Below are 18,633 nucleotides of genomic sequence, written 5' to 3' on the forward strand. Positions count from 1 at the left end.
AGAGAGAGAGAGAGAGAGAGAGAGAGAGAGAGAGAGAGAGAGAGAGAATGTTTAAAACCCTGAGAAATTTTTCGACGATCAAAGAATTTGCTGATTTTCAAAAATGTTAATTTTGCCAACGACATTACAGTAAAGTTTAGAATTGCTTACTTAATCAAACGGTTTGATTATAACATTAGTGTGGTGCGAAAATATAATTAAAAAATTTCGAATATTCAAAAATTGTACACAACTATTATCAAATTTATTGCTTGACGTATGGACATATTATATATTTGCACATACGTCAATATCATTTCTTCTAGTGTTTCGACGACCTTCAATAAAGATTTATGAATATATGTAGATTATGTTATTGAAGAAACTTAACTCTTTATTCGTATGACGATAGGATATGTATATAAGACACTTGTGTGAAAATTTATATCGAATTTACTAGGAAGAAAGAAAGTGGGTATATCTTGTTAACTGAAGCATTAATCTCATTGTCTAGTTGAACTATTTATTTGATCAAGACCTTGACCTACTTAAAGTAATAAGCGTGAAGATATCGATGATAAAGGTGTCGAGTACTCAGATAGGTCAAGACGTTTTTGTTTACTTTTTGTCATTATTTTTTCCATACTTATATTAATATAAAAATGTATTATGTAATTATAAAATAAATTATTTTTAATATAAGATATCATACCCATGCATAAATACGTTTTTCTTTTCTATGCTTTTATTTTTACGTAAAGATCGTATATAATAATAAAAATTTATCTTTCTTTCATTGTCAGATATTTCCAAATTTATTTCACGTCTATTCCTTCTGCAGTCAGTGTATATTCAATTGATTCCGAATATTATACAAAATTTCAAATCGAAAATAACGTAATTAATCCGTTTTTCATGGAACAGTACCAAAAAAGCAAAGAAAAGAACAGTTTATTCGTAAAATATATACTAAATTATCACATTGTCGACTAAAAAGTTTTTTATTATCACCGAAAATTAAATTTTGTTTCTAATTTTCATGAAAAAACATTTAGAAAGAAAGAAGGAAAGAAAGTATGTAAAATGATTGATCAACAACATAAAATAATGAAATATTAAGTTCGTAATATAAACATTATTTGCTTGAAAAATACAAGTTAGTACAATCTTCTTTTAAAGAAGACTTTTATTCTATATTTTTAACAATTCAAGAAGTTAGAAACATTGAAGTAAAACAATTATGCAAACGATTAGCATTTGCAATATCATGATAGATAGCAATATTCATGTTTACTTTTCCACAATTTTAAACGATCCGCCAAAATTCGTCTAACTATATATATCGTTTTAGAGTTATAAATAGATGTATGTATTAAGAAATTGCTGAATCATGGAAGCGTAAATAAATTCGAAGAAACAAGAAAAAAGAAAACGTAAAAAGAATGATATTCTAATTACTTAATTAATTTGTTTTTTATTTTGATATTTATGATTATAGATTGTTTCAAAGAAAGAATATTTCATTAGAATACATATAAAAATAACAAAATAAAGATACACATAAAGAATACATATAAAGATATTATATTTTAATTAATTATATTGAACTTTGTAATTAATTATTTGTTTATTTTTATTTTAATTACTTATATAGTAAACTTTTAATTAAAGTTATTCTTTCAGTTCGTTCTATAAATATAAATCAATTTAAATGCTATAAGAAAACAAATGTAATATATGAAATTGACAACATTATTTGTTCGATAAATAGTACTTCTCTATCATTTTCATTAATAAACTATAACTTCAATGTTATCACGACATTTAACATTAATACTTTATGTATTTTATATTTTTTATATAAGATTATATTATAATCAATTATATATGTAAAAAAGGATCTATAAGCATAGGTAAAATATCTTCCGATCACTCATTAAAGTTTAAGTAAAATAATTTACAAACATCTTGACCAAGCAATGTCATGTATCAAATGTTCATGTTTCTTTGATTTAATCAAACTTTATTCAAACAAAACTTTCCTATTTAGTCTTCCAATTTCTCTCACTATTCATCAATTATATCAATATCATTGAAACTCAAACAATGTATACATCGGCTTATATACATATACGAATTAAATAAGTGAACTTTCATCTAGTATACCGTACGATGAATAAAGGTTAATTATACTTACACGTATCGTATGCTGTAGATAAAATACCATATGATAGTCAAATTATCAGTTTGATAATCATCAGTATGATCAAAACACATATGAACGGTATAAACAACGATGAACCAATGAATGTTCGTTGATTAATTTGATTAATAGTACAATAGCCCCAAACCGATTTATCAGTCATATAAGAAAGGTTAGGAAACGTTGACGGAAAGCAAAAACAGAATTAAATAGGATTACTTACTTAATACGATTAATATCGACGAGTACAAATGTACAATAGATGTTTAACTGAACTCTCCAATTCGAAAAACACCAAGAAAATAAGTTCTTTCTTCAATATGCTTGCCAATACTTGCTACTAAAAAAATTAGTTTAAACTGTCTCTTCCTTTCTTTCTTTCTTTCTCTCTCTACAGCAACGCTACCACAACGCCGGCATTCAAGTAAATTTCACGCCATTTCGTGTATATATAACCTTGAACCTTGCTTAGTTTTAATGAAAATCATTGCGATAACGATGATATTAATTCCATGAATATTACTATATGTATGTTCTGTTATATATTGTTACATATATAAAATATATATTAATGTTTTTTACATATTCCAAGTTGGATTGGTAACACTTAAATCGTTATGACGTAACTATGTCACGACATTAACGTCATATCGTACGATCCTTCTTATTGACTAAACCAGGATCGATATGAAGTTTATCCAATCGAAAGTAAGATCATCATTAAAAATCTCAATAGCACCTATACAAGTTTTTATCTTCTTATTGACGTTGTTTTCTATTGAATTTTTTAATGTTGATAAAAAAAGGAATTTTTTCAAAAAATAACATTTAATTACATAGGTTTTGTAATGCGTCATATATTAAAGCATTTGCACTTGAAACAAATTCATTTTATATTCAATTACATGTATATTAAAAACATATATGTATTAATTATAAAATTATATTACATATTAATTAATAGAATATCTTTTTGTTTTTATAACAGACTAAAGAAATAATATACGATTTATCGATTATTTTAAGGAAATACTACCTTTGAATAAGATTTAGTCTTACAGTGATAACAGGTGAAAGATAATTTCTTAAACAGTTCCTATGTAATTATATAGTCTCTGATCACTTGTAAAAATGTAATATGAAAGTTATTTGTTCATTATTTAACAGTTTTATAAAAGCACTATAAATGCATATTTATATATTCTGGACGTTTGAATTCTTAAAATTCTACTCATTGGATACAGTTTTAGCTTAATCTATCCATGAGTGTATTAATAAATTATTTATGAAAATAATATATTTCGTTTAGTGTATAAAAATCTATCACTGCTCTATTCACAATATTCATCATTAAAAATTCTTGGACTTGTAACAAAAAATCTATTTTTTTGTATGAATTTAAAGCAGAAATTTATCTAATTTGTTAACCATAAAATTACACTCTACCTTCCAATTTTGCTATAGTATCATATACATTTTCTATTACACTGTATACATAAGGCCGCTCCATTGGATTAACTTTTAACATAGAGAGAATTAAATTTTGCATATCCTAAAAAGTAAAATTTTACATAATTATAAATTATATTAGATTATTATAAAAGATAATATAAATAGATAATATATAAAAATGTTTATACACATACTTCATTATAAGGTGCTTCTTCTGGAAATGTAATATTTGCACTTATAACAGCGAGTGCCACACTATCTCCTCTTTCATAAACAGTGTCAAAAGGAGACTTGAAATAACATAATGCATATAAAATGCAACCTAGAGACTAAAACAAATTAAAATGAATAGATCACTCATTTGTTGTGATAAATAAGTTAATTACCTAGATAAACAATTAAATATTTACCCAAATATCTGTTCGTTCATCAATCATACAATAGCTTTCAACATTGAACAACTCTGGTGCTCTATAAGGCATCGAACATCTTTCAGCTGCTATATCTTGCAATGTTTGAGCAGCTTGATTACCACAAACTTTAACCCTTGCTGGTGCTACAGATCCTAAAATATTATTTCATTGACCAACATTATAACATAATTTCATTCTTGATTTTCATTTTTTTTTATATTTCTTTTTACCTAAATCCATTATAACAGGCATATTTTGATCATTCAAGACTATATTTGCAGTCTTCAGATCCCTATGTGCAAGAGGATTTGGCTTTGCCTCGTGAAAAGCTTTCACACCCTCGCATATTTGTAAAAAGATATTTAAAATATCTATAGGATTCATATAATCATTATTTTTAGCTCGTCTTTCTAATTCGTGTGCTAGTGTACCTCTCTATGAATAAGTTAAAGAAATAATAATTTATAGTAAATATATAGTGATATATTTTTAATAAATAATATAAACTCACATAATAATAAGGTAGTACAAGTAGTACTTCACTAGTCGCATTTACAACTGGATCTGCTGTTCCTTTGTGTGTAGAATCAATACATTCTATAACGTTTGGATGCTTTACAAGACTATGATATTCTATCTCTTTTACTGCTATACGCTGGTCTTCAGGTCCATGACAAACAATCTTTTTAATTGCATATTTTCTATGTGTTGTATTATCTTCTACTAAAAGTACTGTACTAAATCCACTGTAATTCAAGTATATTCGAATATAATATTTTTATTTTTGCTTTAATTCAGAAAAGAAAATACTCTTGCTATTCTTACTTTCAGGTTACATATAATTATGTCATATATATAAATATATACAAACATAGGAATATATAAAAAAAATTATACATAAAATTTATATTCATGGTATTAGGGTACAAAGTACATACGAAAAAAGACAAATTTAAGCGATAGTAAATTTCAAAGTATTTTAACTTGCCCTTCTCCAAGATGTTCGCGAACTGTATACTTTTTCGTATTTACAGTAATAGTTTCCTTGGCGCAAAGACATCCCATTTTCAGAATTAAACTCAGGCCAAGGCTGTTCATTTTTAATGATACATACAAATAGAGGAAACAGATTATTCACTCGGAACATATTCCCTTTTCATTAATATGTAAATATTGTGACGCGCATCACGGAAACTTGCACCATACAAAGTCAGATAAGGTTAGAACAGTTAAAGGGAATCCTTTCAACTGGAGCAAGTCTGAATTAAAGATTAAAATTATCTTTTAACAACGAAATATGCAAACACATAATTAACATGACATAAACATTTTTAAAACAATATTAATATAATTCTAAAACAAAATTTAATATATAAAATATATAGATATGTGACTACGTGATTATATATTTCATTAGTTGTATAATATATTATTCTCTTACTAATAATATTTATATTTTCCACTAAGTAATTCTTCAGTTCAGTATATATATTTACTGATTATCTAGTTATTAATAAACATTCTTCTTTATCTTATTCTATCATAAGAAAAAATCTTATACAATTTTAGATAACGGGTTCCTAAACATCTTGTGTTTTTGCTGTTAATCTGACATCAGCGCCAACGGTAACCCACAGAAGCTTTAAGTGTGTCAATGATTCGAACGCGTTTTTTTCTTGATAAATTAAAGTGATAAATTGATAAAATATAATAATACCGAATTATTAGATAAATAATCCAATTATAAAAAATGTTTGTAAGAAAGAAGATTATTAGGACTATCATTATAAAAGTAAAAATTAACAAGAGATGATCAGCTGATTTTACTCATCATAACATTCTTCATATACATACATATATTCAGAAGGCACAATGCCTTCTCTTGCAAAATTACAGGTTTTCTTCTATTTCGTATATTTTATAGATATATTTAATATTAGATGTATTTAATATATAATTTTTCACATTAAATGTGATATAACATATATTTAAATACCTAAAGGGAATATCTAAATATCTCTGTTATTTATGGTTTTATAGAAACAATGCTCAAGACAAAGTTATATTATTTCAACAGATTCGTTTGACGACAGAAAGAATTTTTTCTTAAGCTTACTTATAGATTTTAAGCTATCAATATTTTTTTTTAATAGAATTTTATGACTTGTTGCTGAATAAAAAAGTATTTGTAAAGTAAATTAATCAAGTATATGCATATGCATATATATTATTGCACCTGTGAAAAAAAAATAGAATCTTAAATGTGTAATCCACCTTGAACAAGTCATGTTTTTTCTCTAACTTTTTTTTCTAATGTCAACCAAAGGAAAGATACAACTTATTACAGATAAATGATCAAACATTTTTTTCAATATATCATGCGAATTAATTATATGCGACCTATTTAAAGATAAAATATCAATGATCTAAAAATTTTGTAAAAAATGATCTTGAGAAAAAATTCTTTCTATCGTCAGATATGAAATTGTATAACTTTGAAATGGTATAACTTTCTTTTAAAGATTTTTTCCATAAAATCATTAATAACAGAGATATTTATGTGTTCCCATTTAGATGCTTCATCCGGCATAATGAAAATTGTTTTTGAAGGGAATAAAGATATTTTTGATGTTGAACATGTTTTTAAATAACAATAAATTTATTTGTGATCTTTTTTACCAACTGTTGTTATGAATGTAACTACTAATTGCTTTTACCGATTGTTTTGACTTTTTCGTAGTAGTAACAGCTTACATCAACAGATAGTAAGCAATATACTTTTGAGTGGGTAATAAATTTCGTATATATAAAGTACGCTTGTGAAGAATGTGACAGTTCTATGTAGCAAGTTACGTTTGAAAGAACAAAGCAAGTGGTTACATTAATGCGATAGAAGTATTCGTAGTGGCAGTGAGTCATTGTGAAAGTGAGATCACTGTACATTTGTTTTTAAATATAACATGGAAGTTCTTGATCCAAGTGTTTCGAGAGATGATTTACCACTTTGTGTTAATGATAATTTGGAGAAAGGTTTGTTTATAATATCATATGATCGTTTGTTTATATGTATATTTATCTTTGTCCTGCATTCATAAGTACGTAATACCATATAACTGTCGTCTTTTATTTGACCTAACGAAAGCTTGTTTTATGCTTCATAGTATCACGTAATCTATTGTCTAACCGTAAAAACTTCAAACAATAGAAATGATTGAAATTGATTTTGAAAATTTATATTGTCGTCGATTTAAATATTCGTATATAATTATATTGTTATAGTAAGTTATTGTGAGACATCAGAAATATTTATTTTTATTTCTATTCTCAAATAAATTTATTTATTCAATCATAACCTACTAATACAAATAATTAATCATTTCTTTTATAATATCTGTTTCAGTTAACATAGAACAGAATCGATCTGATACAAAATCATGCATAAAAGCACGTTATACCCTAGGTTTTCTAGGTTTTCTAGGTTTTGCTCTTGTTTATGCAATGAGAGTGAATTTATCAATAGCAATTGTTTCAATGGTCAATCAAACAGCTATACCTAACAATGATGATGAAAATACTACTGATGTTTGTCCTAAAGGGAATCCTATAAATGGAACATTTATACCAGTATGTTTAACCTTGTTATTTTTGTTCATTGATTGTATAATTTTTTGAATATATTAATTTTTTGTCTTTAATTGCATTACAATTCTAATACTTGATATATCAAATATTTAAAAATATTTTTTAACTCAATCAAACTTAACATGATATCAAACACAAACAGTAAATTAAAATGATCAAATTACATGTCCTACTGATGACATTATCAATTTTATTATTCTACTTGTTATCAGTTCTAACACGTATCATATGATATATTAGTCACTTTCAGATATACCCTTTATGTTTAAGCTTCATATAAAAATGCTTTATATGGTTTACGTTCTATTAAATTCATTTCTATATCTTTTTGGTAGAGTGCAGGGGAATTCAATTGGGATGAAAAAACTCAAGGTATTATATTAGGAGCATTTTTTCTTGGCTATGTGGCAACAAATGTTCCAGGAGGTAGAATGGCTGAAAAAGTTGGTGGAAAGTTAGTCTATGGACTAGGAGTTTTCTTAACTGCTGTCTTGACCGTAATCAGCCCTTTTGCAGCATATTGGGGTTTGGTACCATTTCTTGTAGTGAGAGTTGCAGAGGGATTTACAGAGGTAAATACTATTAATGAAAGCTTTATATTTTTTTATTATTCACTTTTATATATTTTTAATATAGGGTGTTACTTTCCCTGCAATGCACACTATGCTTGCACATTGGGTTCCACCATTAGAAAGGAGTAAATTTGCTGCAATTGTATATGCAGGTAATGCTATGAACCATTGATATCAATTGATGAACAAATATGTTGTTATTTATCAATTTATGCATTCCTTAGGTGCAAATTTTGGAACAGTTATATCATTACCTGTAAGTGGATGGCTGTGTTCACTGGAATTATGGGGTGGTTGGCCGCTTGCATTTTATTTGTTTGGAGGATTAGGTATTTTTTGGTATGCATTTTGGCTAATCTTTATTTATGATACACCTGCTCAACATGTAAGAATTGATCCTGCTGAGAGAGCATACATTGAAGCCAGCGTTGAAAAAAAAAACGAGGTCAGTTAAATATTGGCTGTATGTATTTGTATGAAGTTATTAATGGAATCAATTTCCTTTTATACTTTTATGAAAACAGACTGGTGATCCTGATGTACCCTGGTTATCAATTTTTACATCTCTGCCTATGTGGGCTATAACCGTAACTCAATGTGGACAATCCTGGGCTTTTTACACATTGCTAACAGAGTTGCCAACGTATATGGATAAAATTTTACATTTTGATGTGCAACAAGATGCATTTCTTTCGGCATTACCATATCTAAGTTCTTGGTTGGTTGGTTTAGGAATATCGAGTTTTGCGGATGCTCTTCTTGCTCGGCAAATCTTATCTCCTTTGGCTTCATTTAAATTATGGAATACAGTGGCTTCTGCTGGTCCCAGTCTCAGTTTTGTAGGTGCTATTTGGGCTGGATGTGATCGCATGACTGTTATGATGATGCTTGTTGGATTAAGTTCATTACAAGGTGCAGTGTTTGCTGGAAACCAAATGAATCACATTGCACTAGCACCACGATATGCTGGTACTCTTTATGGATTTACTAATGCAGCAGCTAATGCTTGTGGATTTTTGGCACCATATATCATTGGTAGATTAGTTGAAGGACATGTGAGTACTTCTGTATATAAATATCAATATTATTTATTGTAATATATCTAGTATCTTTGAATCAATATTGTCTATGAAAAGCATATATCTTGTAGACTCAACATTGTTTTATTTTTTATTTTTTATTTCATAGGAAACTTTAGCACGTTGGCATACAGTTTTTTGGATGGCAGCCGGAATAAATATGATAACTAATTGTTTCTATTTAATTTTTGCATCTGCTAGTGAACAACCATGGAGCAATGGTAATAGTTGATGATGAATTTTCTTATACAATCAGTATCTAATATAGAGAATAACATATCATTCGATCGAATTGCTTTTAGTATATTTTACTATGAGTTTACTATGACAAATGAAAGAGATTAGTATGAATTACTCATCAACTTTAAATAGATAAATAACAATTTTTATTTTCTTCATTCCACTACAGTTTCTTTACGTCATGCTTTTTATTTAAACAAAGAAATAATATATTTTTTAATAAATTTTTATAGTACAGTTTTTTGTTTTAAAATCATCTATATGTAGGTATGAAGTATTTTTTATACATACTTATCATATCGTAAAATAACAAAGATAAAAAACACTTCTACATTAAATTATACAGTTGGAATTGAAGATAAATAAAATTGTAGTAATTAATCTAATTAATATAATGTATATATTAAGCTAAATATTTTTTTATTTATCTATCTAAAAATATATAGAAAATTAATAATCTGAAAAAGCGATAAATTATAAAATATTGGGATATTTAAGTTTTTTTTTTTTTGTTTATTGCCTTACGGTATAATATGAGAGAAAACTTATCAAAAGAGGAATTTGTTCTGCATGCGTAGGTTAATTATATAAACAAATATTTTTTTGTGACAAGTGAAAAAGTATTGAATATTCAGAATATTTCAAAATAACTATTCCTATTATTTAAATGTAATAAAGGGCATATAATTAAACACTTTTTCATAATAAAATAGTGTTCGAAAACGTCTCCATATTGAAATAATACGATATGAAAAGGAAACTTCAAATAATTTCAAAAGCAATTTTTTTATTTTAATGACCGTAAATTAGTGGAATTATCGTAAATTAGTAGGTATTAAAACAATTATAAAAACTGTTCAGTATTACGACTGCCTTTGTTGACATACGAATGCCGTTTAATTGAACAACAAATTCTTCGAAATATTTACAAATAGTTACGAAGATCGTCAAAAGTAAAAATAATTTTAACACAACTAACTCTTCTTCAGTCTTGATATACGTCTCTAATAAACGATTGATTTAATATGACATTAGATATAAAAGTTACCTAATTAATTAGAGAATGATAATAAAGATCAAATAATAAAGTTTCAACTTTTATCTTATTAAGTACGTAAATACTTCCAGATACTATTATGAAAAAGTGTTTAATTAAATGCCCTCCATTATATTTCAAAATTAGAAATAGTTATTTTGAAGCATCCTGTATGGACGTATTATTTTGTTTTTATTTAAAACGCATGCAGCGTACAGATAGAACAGATAAGACATTCAAAACCAATCGTGTATATAACTTAATAATTACATGTAATTCAATAAGAATCTTTTAAAGTCATGAGAAGAATATTAAAGCATAAGTCGATGTACGTTTAAATATTGTTGGCATTTCATATATATGAAAAAAAGTTCGAATAGATTTGTTAAATGTTTATAGTTCTAACTTTATTACTTTTGTAATTCCTGCTATATTAGTTCAAATACAGTGCTTATGCATGTTTATTCCAATATGATTATGTGTTGACATCGTATAGTTGAAATTTCTTTTTTATATGTATTTATATTCTACATCTTTAGACTATATTATATTTAATTTAGTTTCTATGCTAGTATAATAACAATCTATATGAGATTAAAATATACTAAAGCTGGAAACGTTTGTAACAAAATTTAGTTTGATGTATTTCAAAATTGTAAAATTTGAGGAAACAAAATTGAAAAATTGACTTCGAATAACAAAAAAAATTACATTCTATTACAATAAGAATTTAATAATATTGATGTTATCTGACAAGATTATGTAATAAAGTGTATTAGTAATAATGATTATTTACAAATATTTTTCTTTAATACTCCTGATCTTTTGTTTTCTTTAAGGATAGAGTATATTTTACAAACTATATTAGTTTTATATTTTTTAAAGTTTTCATAAGTGTAAAAAAACATTATTAAATGCACAGCATATTGCAAATCCGATAGTAAAATATGAAAATCGTATTTTACACATAATTCTTTATGAAAATAGTAGTGTCACATTTCATAAATAAAGGAGAACTAATAAAAGAGACAAATTTGTAACAATACTATTTTTAGTCACGTATATAAAATTGTCTTATTTTATTGTTCTGCTAAGTTGTATTTAAATCATCCTTTTTTTTGGCAGTAAGTTCGAAAATCATATCTCTCATTCTACTTAGATCTGTTAATTCTGCAGTCATTCTCTGTATGTTTTGATCTTTTTCAGCTAAAGTTTGTTCATAAGAATGAGTCAATTTGGTTAATTGTTGAATTTCTTGTTTTAATGCCGATATATCTTTCTGATTAGCTTCTATTTCGCTATTTTTTAATTCTATTGCCTGTAAAAAATAAACTACTTATTAATATAATAATTATTTATTAATATGTTTAATAATTTAATAAGGTGTATGAAAAGTTTATATACTTGTTCTTTTTTGTTAATGGAATCTTGCATTTTATATAAAAGTTTGCCTAACTCATGGTTTTTATTAGTCATCTCTGTAGAATTTGCTACTGCAGCCGAATATTCAGTCTCCAATTCTACTATTTTTTTATTTAATGTTTCAATTTTGTTCATGCAGGTTTCTACTTCTTTTATACGTTCTGCTAATGTTTTATTCAATAGCTCTATATTTGCAGATTTTTCTGTTACAATTTTTTTTAATCCGTTAATTTCCTGTAAAAAATATCACACGCATATATATATATATATATATATATATATATATATGTTTTTTTTTCTTATATATTCTACAATTGTATTATTTAAATTTATAGAAGAGATAAGAATTTACTTGTGCTTTAAGAGAATGTGTTTTCTTCGTTTGATCCTCTGATTCATTAAGTTTTGTTGCTAATGCAACTTTTTCAGCTTTTATACCTTCTAAGCATTGTTGACTATCAAATAACATTTGATGCAAACGACTAGATTCTGCTATTACTTGTGCCAATCGATGTTGCAGACTAGTGGCATGATTATTTGCAGCTTCTAAGCTAGACTGCATGGCTCTTTCCGCGTGTCTCATAGCTGCTAACTTTTATAAGTTTACATTACATAACTATAAATTATTTGATCCTGCAGTACACATTCATATCACTGCTTTAGAGTTATTATTAATGTGAATCAAAAAATATCTATGTAATATAGTAAACATAATTAGATTAATAAAACTGTAGAATAATATTGGCAGGTTGAGCTCTAAAACAGAGATATAAATGTAAATCTTATTTTATTACATTTTATGATACAGGAAAAAATGCAAATTTTACTTTGTATTCGTACAGTTCCATCACAGCAGAAGTTGTAATATCTCCTATTTGATTAGACTCAATAGCTGTTTCAAGCTTGCTTATAAAAGTATTAAGACGTTCCTCTTGACCAAATGAAAATAATGGAGCCATTTCATTCCCATTATAATTAATGTTAGGTTTAATTCCAATTCCTGTTACAGTATTAGCATTGCTTTGTACCAAAACTAAAGGTTCTAATTGTCTCATACATTGTGCTACTGCAGCAACACTGATTATAAGAAAGATATATATACACACACACACAATTAATTCCTGCATATATATATTTTAATATACAAGTTTCTACTTAACTCACCATTCTTGTGGAAAACCTACAGATGATGTTAATTGTAGAACTTTTTGCTTAATTTCCCCATCACCCGTGAATAATGCTAATGCCATTATCATTTGTATTTGTTTTTTTCGAAGTAATTCAGAATATAATGTTAACCAATTTGAATTATTAGCTGCCAAATCTGCTGTTAAAACTAAGGCATGTATATAAAGATTTGTTGTTGAATTCTATAAGAATTTAAACAAGCGTCATTTATACTTATAAATAATTTTTGGCATGCTTTAAATAGAGTTGAATTTTAATTATGCTGAAAACTTGCAATGTTACTGTACTTGAATAAGATTTCCAGGCCAATCCCTATTTGTAGTTTCTTCATATTCCAATATTGGTTTTAACAGCTTACGCATTGCTTGTTCACTAAATGTCTTTAACACTTTTGATCGAAGTCCTGAAATTTTCACCATTTCTTGGAATAATTGCATTAATTCAGCAAGTCTTCCTTGTGCCTCTATATTGTGTAATTCATTTTTTTCTTGTGTTTCATCATCTTCTGTGCTAGTTATAAGCATAAGCACAGATGGATCTAGTTCTGTTAGAACTTCTGTAGAAACCCTGGTACGGCGTGATTCAATCACAATTATTCTAATGAGTGCTAGTGCCTTAGAACATACCTAATGGTAACGAAGAAAAGAAGTTTATGATGTTGATTGAAGTTCCTCTTAAACAGAAGAAAGATACTGACTTGTTCTACAGGTACCCATGTCATAGCTGATTTCACACATACTGGGTATAATGGAATCAAAGCAATCACTTTTAATTTCACTAATGATAGTAAAAATTCCATTAAAAGAGCAACACAATCTGGATCAGAATTAGATTCTAAAGTAGCCAATAATCGTTCTACATCTTTACTATAACTAATAACAAAAAAGAAAAATCAATAAAAAACACAAAATTTATTAGTGTATCTTATTAAAGTAATACTTACTTTGCATATGTAAGTAATATAGTTCGTGAATGTTCATTCTGACCAACATCATCAAAGAAATCAATAATATGTCTTAGTAATAATACATCTTTTTTTTGAAGAGCACTGATTAAACTTGTAAATGTAACAGCAGCAAAATCCAATATATGTTTTTCTGAGATATTTGTATTAGTATGTTCCAATATAATCAAAAGTTTACAACATGGAACGCTTGTACTAACATTATTGATTTGAATCTTTAGTAACGTTCTTATAAATGTTTTTGTATCAATGGTACGCATTAATGTATAAACTGCTGCAAGATTTTTGTAACAAAGATTTACAAGTACACCTAATGAAAGGGCAACAATTTCTTCTTCTTTCACTTGCATTACCCATTGTGTTAAAATGGATATTAAATATGGTAAATGTGCTTCTTGCCAAGAAATTTTTACGCCGTAAGTTAATTCCTGTAGAAGTTTCAAAACACGTATTCTTTTCTCGCTTGTCAAGTTGGCCTAAAAAGTTCATTAAAATGTAATAAAATAAAAGCTCATTAGATGTCTGTATTTCTAGTATTTACCTCCAATAATCTAGCTAATATAGGAGCAAATTTATAAGTATGTATAAGAGCTTGTCTGGCATTCGTATTTCGACAAGCATTTTGTAGAACATCTACAGTACTCCAAATTAATGTTGTTCTAGATCCCAAAGAATTCATAAGCTCGTGTAAGCTGACATAAAATTCAGCTGCTATAGAAGTTGTAGGATCAAAAATGCTGAGATCCAATGATACGCTTATGACCTTAGGAATAGATACAAATTTTTTTTAATCGAGTGTTTGATATATATATATAAATTAAATTAATAAAAGAAGTATGGCAAATGAAATTGACTTTATAAACAATTGTCACAACCTTACCCCAAGATTTCTTTGTATAGCAGATATTGTCGTTTCACTAGGATGTTTTGCATATTCCGATGCAGCTGATATAAATGCTCTCATATACTGATATTTCTCCATAATAACCATTCATAAAGAAATGTAATAAAAAAGAAAGAATCTTACGCACTCATGTATTTTTAGTTTACGATACAAATAGTGATCATGCAATGGAGAAAGAAAACATTTTCTTTTATAAAATCTATTCGTTTTAAGACTTTCAAAATTAAGGATAACTTGTAAATATAATAAATTATTTTCCTTATAAACAATTCGTTTTTCATATAAACAAATGGAGATAAAAAATGGAAATACAGTATGTTATAACGGAAAAACTACATTTGGCGTCCATTTCTAAAGACCCCCGCATATTCAAACAAACCAATCAGAGCGTCGCTAAGGTAGCGAGCGTCATAAAACGAATACACATCAATTTTATTATATAACGAAGATAGCGCCTCTGAAGGAGAAAAAAGTAAATAAAGAATCATTACTAATTTATATATAAAGTTCTTTTCATTTAATAATATTAAGTACAATAATAGCTAGTAGTTATATTATAGATAATATTAAAACTAAAATTTAAACGTATCGTATTATTATAATTAAAATGCTATTATCGACGAATGCGAAAGATGGCGCTCTTAACAGAATGGTAGTAGCTCTTGAATCTTTCTATTTAATGTTCCAAGTAAATCGTTCGCGCGTATTTTCATATTTCTGGTAGGTTGTTTTTTGTGGTTTGTTTTCTATTCCTTTCATTTCTACATTTTTTTTCTCTAGTTTTATTGTAAGTACGATATAGAAAGTAGAAAAGAGGTAAAAGATGATTAATAATTGGCAAGTATTTGTTCGTAATGATCGTTTAAAAACGATATGAAACGTTTCTACCGTTCCGTCATGGCGAATTTTTTATTATACATATTAACAAATTTTTTATCGGTTTAAAAGATAACGATAAAACGTTTGAAATGAAACATTGATTTATAACCTGCTTAAAATTATAAATACAATGACGTTTCAATTACAAAATATTTTCTATTATCGATAAGTTTCTTGGTAAATTTAATTTCAATAATAATCACACAATTTAAGAATTAAATCAATTTACATTTAAAAATATGTAATTATCATTTATTTTATAATAAAATATTTATATAGACAGTTGAGTCCATATTACAAATATTTCGAATATATGGTTATTTAGTTATTTAAAAATATTTTTCTTAAACTATTTCACAAATAATAATTACATTTTAGATAACGAATATCCTGTAAATTGTATTTTTTTAAAACGGTTGTATAATATAATCTTTGAAAAAACAACGTATATAAGTGATAAAGTAGTTCGTGGTTTACTCAGCGGTGAGTTCATACTTAGATTACCCTAATAAACGATTAACCTTGAATAACTAATATACAATTCATCAAGATAAGAAACGAAAATAAACTAATGGTAAATGCATTGTAAAGTTCTATTAAGCAAATCATCGTTTATCACGTTTTATGCATCTGTCATCTTTTGTTTCTACGTAGCACATGTTTTTGCAGACGTAGACGTCGTAATATATACTGTCAAATTCTCTTGTATGTACTTAGTAGTCACATATATAGAAACTCTATATATACGAAAACTCTATATTACAAGAAGAAGGATAAGTTGTCGAACGAATGAAAATAATTTGAAACGTTTCATATACTTTCGTTTGTGTACCTTGCCAATATTTACATATGTCTAATATAGAATATTATATTATTATACAGATATATATACACTTGGAGCATTGACTGTTTCCTGCGTGCTCGAGAAAGCAAACCGGCGTTTTCCCCCCACCCCTTCTCCAGCATCCAGCCGCGAGAGTTCGGAGCCTCCCCTTTCCCCCCACCACTTCTCAGCAGACGTGAAGTGGTGGCAGCAGCAGCGTCGAGCCGAGCGACGCCGTTCACCGGTTCACATTCTTCGGTCGTCCTCGGTCGAAGGAAGTACGCGTTCTTTGTTCGTGTTTGCGTTACGTTCGTTTACGATCGACGCGCATCTGCGAGCCCTGCTGTCGTTTTCGGTACGTAAGTTTTCACGTTCTCGACGTGATTCTTCGAGAAGCTCGGAAAAAAGCTTCAAGTAATTATCCCTGACGATCCTACTTCGATACATTTTCACTTTGATGGGAGAGCAAAAAAGAAAAAAAGAGAAAAGGATCAAGAGATAGAAAAAGAAAGAAAGAGAAAAAGAAAGAAAGAAAGAGTGAGAGTATCCTTCAAGGATAATCTCATCCTTCTCTCCTGTGGGTGTGTGCGCGTGCACGTGATCGTCCATCGTGGACGTTCATCCGCGAGTGATCATCGTGCGAAAATCATCGAATCGTGACGATCGTACTAGCCTTTGCCTGGACTCGACTGGTTTCTGCGGTTTATCGATAAAAATATAGAATCTCTCTTAACGGCATCTTCCTCGAGTACTCGAAGAAATCAAGAGGCATGACGTCCGTCTTCCTTACCTTATACGATCTTTCCTTTGGCTAAAGAAAAGATATCAAGATTTTCTTAAATCATTTGTCCAGAATTTGATTGGCACGAGTATACTTGCTACGCTTTGCGCGTTGCCTTGGTTACCACGAAGAGCGACTCCCCTTCAACGATCTTTTTCCTTTTCTTTCTCCTCTCCTCTCCTCTCCTCGTCTCTTCTTTTCTCGTCTCTTCTATACCGTCTCTTACTCCAGATTTTCTCTGGCTCACTTACTTTTTTCTTTTCTCCGCGAGCAAGAAAGGATCGTTAGAGAGACGACGACTACGATCTTGCAGCATGACAAAGCCACGCTTTTTACAGTCAGCGTGTTCGTCCCGCCTGGCTTGCCACGCGTTTCTTTCATGACGACAGATCGTGTCGACGACGCGAGGACAGTGACATCATCTTAGCTAGGACGAGATTGTCATCGTCATCGTCATCATTGTCGTCATCATCATCATCATCATTATCGTCATCGTCATCATCATCAATGTCTTTGTTCCATCACGTATCGTGCAAAACTCCGTGACATACGTCGAAGATTTTGTTTTTCTTTGTCATCAGGCCGGTGTCCCTTTTTTTTTTAGATTTGATTTATAATCGAGCGAATCTTGGATAACGAGGACGAGAGAAGCTGTGGCCAAGCGAGCAAACTACGTTGGAGCAAATACCATCAAGCATGGCGTACGCTCGCACGAAGGGTAGCTCGGTTCGCTCCGCACCCTGCGATCAATAAACCCAGCGAGAGAGGGAGCAGCTCTCTCTCTCTCTCTCTTTCTCTCCTCCCTCTACGGGGTTGTACTCGTCTTTTGCCTCATTCTCTTTAGCATCCCCTCTCTATCTCACTTGTCACTCCTCTCTCCGTTTCTACGACCGCCATCGCTGTCCAACGACGACCCTTTCAGCTATCAGAGATTCAGCACGTGCACGATGCGAAAGACCAAGCCTTTCAAAAAGCCTCAGACGTTTCGTTCGGCTTTAGCGATGATTTTAGAATTAGCGAATCGAAATCGAATGGAGAGAGTGGACTCGGCCGTAC

At 28.7% G+C, this 18,633-nt stretch overlaps 5 protein-coding genes across 55 annotated transcripts in view; 2 read left to right on the plus strand and 3 right to left on the minus strand.

Annotated features, from left to right (window-relative positions):
- Positions 1-2,570, minus strand: part of LOC122637096 (ATP-citrate synthase) — an 11,875-nt gene extending 9,305 nt beyond the window's left edge. Inside the window, exon 1 of the mRNA XM_043828984.1 lies at positions 2,406-2,570. The gene's annotated coding sequence lies outside the window, so the exon portion shown is untranslated. The remainder of the gene's footprint in view (positions 1-2,405) is intronic.
- A 449-nt stretch (positions 2,571-3,019) lies between these two features.
- On the minus strand, positions 3,020-5,630 carry LOC122637119 (serine/threonine-protein kinase 16). The gene is made up of 7 exons (XM_043829054.1): positions 5,489-5,630; positions 5,036-5,306; positions 4,559-4,793; positions 4,278-4,482; positions 4,045-4,199; positions 3,829-3,963; positions 3,020-3,734 (listed from the first exon to the last, which is right to left on the minus strand). Exons 2-7 carry the CDS (start codon positions 5,143-5,145, stop codon positions 3,618-3,620), a joined length of 957 nt encoding a protein of 318 aa, XP_043684989.1. The 5' UTR covers positions 5,146-5,306; positions 5,489-5,630; the 3' UTR covers positions 3,020-3,617.
- A 134-nt stretch (positions 5,631-5,764) lies between these two features.
- Positions 5,765-11,407, plus strand: LOC122637112 (sialin). Of its 2 annotated transcripts, none has more exons than XM_043829041.1 (7): positions 5,765-5,943; positions 7,448-7,671; positions 8,025-8,261; positions 8,326-8,413; positions 8,486-8,706; positions 8,786-9,316; positions 9,450-11,407. In XM_043829041.1, exons 2-7 carry the CDS (start codon positions 7,546-7,548, stop codon positions 9,570-9,572), a joined length of 1,326 nt encoding a protein of 441 aa, XP_043684976.1. In that variant the 5' UTR covers positions 5,765-5,943; positions 7,448-7,545; the 3' UTR covers positions 9,573-11,407. The 2 variants fall into 2 exon arrangements, with proteins under 2 accessions (XP_043684976.1, XP_043684966.1); XM_043829031.1 differs by lacking the exon at positions 5,765-5,943 and adding an exon at positions 6,593-7,077.
- A 255-nt stretch (positions 11,408-11,662) lies between these two features.
- LOC122637109 lies at positions 11,663-15,467 on the minus strand. Its single transcript, XM_043829016.1, has 10 exons — positions 15,071-15,467; positions 14,732-14,953; positions 14,170-14,666; positions 13,924-14,098; positions 13,514-13,852; positions 13,203-13,408; positions 12,866-13,115; positions 12,391-12,630; positions 12,021-12,272; positions 11,663-11,934 (listed from the first exon to the last, which is right to left on the minus strand). The coding sequence occupies exons 1-10, from the start codon at positions 15,179-15,181 to the stop codon at positions 11,707-11,709; spliced, it is 2,520 nt and encodes an 839-aa protein (XP_043684951.1). The 5' UTR covers positions 15,182-15,467; the 3' UTR covers positions 11,663-11,706.
- Positions 15,468-16,998: 1,531 nt separating this feature from the next.
- LOC122634895 (Down syndrome cell adhesion molecule-like protein Dscam2) overlaps positions 16,999-18,633 on the plus strand; it is a 69,035-nt gene continuing 67,400 nt past the window's right edge. For all 50 annotated transcript variants that reach the window (XM_043824779.1, XM_043824807.1, XM_043824538.1 and 47 more), the window contains exon 1: positions 16,999-17,151. The gene's annotated coding sequence lies outside the window, so the exon portion shown is untranslated. The remainder of the gene's footprint in view (positions 17,152-18,633) is intronic.

The sequence above is a fragment of the Vespula pensylvanica genome, chromosome 1 (genome assembly GCF_014466175.1).
Source record: "Vespula pensylvanica isolate Volc-1 chromosome 1, ASM1446617v1, whole genome shotgun sequence".
Classification (NCBI taxonomy): domain Eukaryota; kingdom Metazoa; phylum Arthropoda; class Insecta; order Hymenoptera; family Vespidae; genus Vespula; species Vespula pensylvanica.